At 54.9% G+C, this 2,535-nt stretch overlaps 2 protein-coding genes across 3 annotated transcripts in view; both read left to right on the top strand.

The window, feature by feature from the left end:
• The window catches only part of VPS25 (vacuolar protein sorting 25 homolog), a 4,630-nt gene extending 2,876 nt beyond the window's left edge, over positions 1 to 1,754 (top strand). For both annotated transcript variants that reach the window (XM_008068226.1, XM_008068225.1), the window contains exon 6: positions 1,134 to 1,754. In XM_008068226.1, the coding sequence (XP_008066417.1) occupies positions 1,134 to 1,246 (113 nt within the window). In that variant the 3' untranslated portion in view covers positions 1,247 to 1,754. The remainder of the gene's footprint in view (positions 1 to 1,133) is intronic.
• Positions 1,755 to 2,320: 566 nt separating this feature from the next.
• Positions 2,321 to 2,535, top strand: part of WNK4 (WNK lysine deficient protein kinase 4) — a 16,492-nt gene continuing 16,277 nt past the window's right edge. Inside the window, exon 1 of the mRNA XM_021717649.1 lies at positions 2,321 to 2,354. Coding sequence (XP_021573324.1) covers positions 2,321 to 2,354 — 34 coding nt within the window. The remainder of the gene's footprint in view (positions 2,355 to 2,535) is intronic.

Here is a 2,535-nt window from a genome sequence, read left to right on the forward strand (position 1 = left end):
CTCAGCCTCAAGTAGCTGGAACTATAGGCGCGCGCTACCACGCCCGGCTAATTTTTTGATTTATTATAGAGATGAGGTCTCGCCAAGTTGCCCAGGTGGGTCTCGAACCCTCGGGCTCAGGCATCTCCCTTTATTCTTATAGAAAGCTCAAGATTTGTGGGCGTCAGCTGAAGGGATTGGGCCAACACCCCTATTCCCACCCCAGTCCATTTAAAGACTTTGTTTCTGGCCAGGCAAGGATTTGTATAGTGTTTGATTTTTATATAGTGTGAACACTTTTTTAGCTCTTTTCTCTCTGACTCCAAATTCTGATCCCCAGGACCACCAAAAGTTCCAATCTTAACTGGGGTACTGGCATACCTCCCTTTTCTGCCAGGCCCTGGCTGTCCCAGCAGAGTTTACAGCTCTTGGCTGTTCCCCCCTGCCCTGCAGGTCCCTGCTTGCAACTCCCACCATTACCCCATGACCTCAGCGCTTTAGCCTTGCCCAGCCCACCACTCTGGCTGAGCAAAGTTGGAGGCTTCCTCAGAGAGCAAACTCCCTGACTTGAGCTGGGCCCCCGCAGGGGGTGAAGCGAGCATGCCTGTCAGGGCTTGCCCACTGCCTCTCACCTCTCTCTGCAATATTTTACCATATCTCCACATACTCAGCTGGCCACTGGCTTCCAGCTTTTAATGAGGAAAGGGCAGATATCGGTGCTGCAGTTTAACGGTCTCCTGGCCAGGGGCACTGGCTATACTCTTTGTGTTAGGACAGGTTCTCCTGATTTGTGCAGATATATAAGTAGGGTCAGTGTGCGTGACAAGGGCCATCACCTCCCTAGGCCTGACCATCAGGGACCATTCTTTGTGGCCCAAGAGCAGATGGTGTCATTCTGGTGCATCAGACACTAATGGGGAAGGGTGGGGCGGGTGTGAGTCTGACAGAAAAACAAGGGAGGGGGAATAAGCATGAACTCAACTTCATGCTGACTCAGGTTTTCCTCCACCCCTTACACCTGAGGAGTGCCCGGGAAGTGTGGGCGGCTGTGGCAGTATAGATGGCTCATGCATACCCTGCCTTTGGGAGGTCTCAGCTTCCAACTAGACTCCAAGGAACCAATTGTCTTTGACTGCCCATCTTTCCCTGTCCAGAGTTCCATGGCCTGGATGAGGCAACCCTACTACGGGCTCTGCAGGTCCTACAGCAGGAGCACAAGGCCGAGATCATCACCGTCAGCGATGGCCGAGGTGTCAAGTTCTTCTAGCAGAGACCTGTCTCCCTTTACTTCTTACCTTCCACCTTTCCAGGGCTTTCAAAAGGAGACAGACCCAGTGTCCCTATGGACTGGATCTGTGACTCCACCAGACTCAAAAGGGCTCCAGTCCTGAAGGCTGGGACCCAATGATGGGTTTGTCACATGTCACATGTGTCTGTCCATGGGACAGGGTGAGGCCAAGGCGCCAGGGAGAAAAGACGTGCTTCTTCTTGCCCTACCTCCGCTCCCATCCTAGACTGTCCCTGGGCCAAGGTCTGTACATCTAACACTTGACATGTGCTCACACATGCACCTGCACATGCTTCTGTCTCCTCCCCCTCGCACCCCCATAGCTGCTATTGCCTCCCTTCTCAGGCTGGTGCTGGATCCTTCCTAGGGGATGGGGGAAGCCCTGGCTGCAGGCAGCCTTCCAGGCACTATGAAGATAGGAGGCCTGCAGGCCTGGCAGTGAGGCAGGGCCCAACACTGATTTACAATATTAAAATCTTGACTACCACTGTCTGCCTCTTAAATGACTACAGGCCTGGAATGGGGTTGGGAGGGCTGTGAAGTGTTACTACTTGAATGAAGCCCAGCCGAGGAGGGAAGAGCAAGCCTGTAGCCCCACGGCTCCAGTGCGCCTGTGGTTTTACATTAAAAACCTGATGGGCTGTGTGGAGGAGTGCTGGTGGAACACAGCTTGCTTTGGGACAGACTGCTTTCTCTCCGAATTGGAATCACCTAGTGGCTCCCCCTTCCCCCACGTCTCCCCCTTAAAAGTCCTGAACTACCCTGAAGCCCCTCCCCACATCTATCTGGTCTGGGTGGGGTAGTTGTGGCCTAGGGTAGGTAGAGGGGGTGAACCGGATGTGGACTTTGGTTTATTGGAGACTTTGGCAAACAGAAGGGGAGGAAGGAGAACCCACAGAGCCAAAACAGCCACTGCGGCCAAGGTCCGGTGGAGGGGATGGAAGACCGGGCAGGCTCTTGGCTTGAGAAGGGATTATACCGGGAAGCACACCACATCCCTATGCAGAGCAGAGGGACAACAGCGTCAGACCCACCGACCCCTGTGTGTTCGCCATGGGGCTATTCCCGTTGATTGGAGAGGGTGGTGGTGCCTTATCTGGGGTGTGCAGGCGGGTAGTGGCCTCCCCCTACTCCTTCCACTAGGACCTGGGAGCGGCGAGCACGTTTCCTCACAGTTCCAGAGTCGTCGTCGATCCAGTGCCCCCGCCCCCCGGCCCCCAAGCAGGTTTGCCCTTTCTCACTTGGTGCAGGAGCACACTACGCCTCGC

Source organism: Carlito syrichta, unplaced genomic scaffold, assembly GCF_000164805.1.
Source record: "Carlito syrichta isolate Samal-C Ts95f unplaced genomic scaffold, Tarsius_syrichta-2.0.1 Scaffold309898, whole genome shotgun sequence".
NCBI classification, from domain to species: Eukaryota; Metazoa; Chordata; class Mammalia; order Primates; family Tarsiidae; genus Carlito; species Carlito syrichta.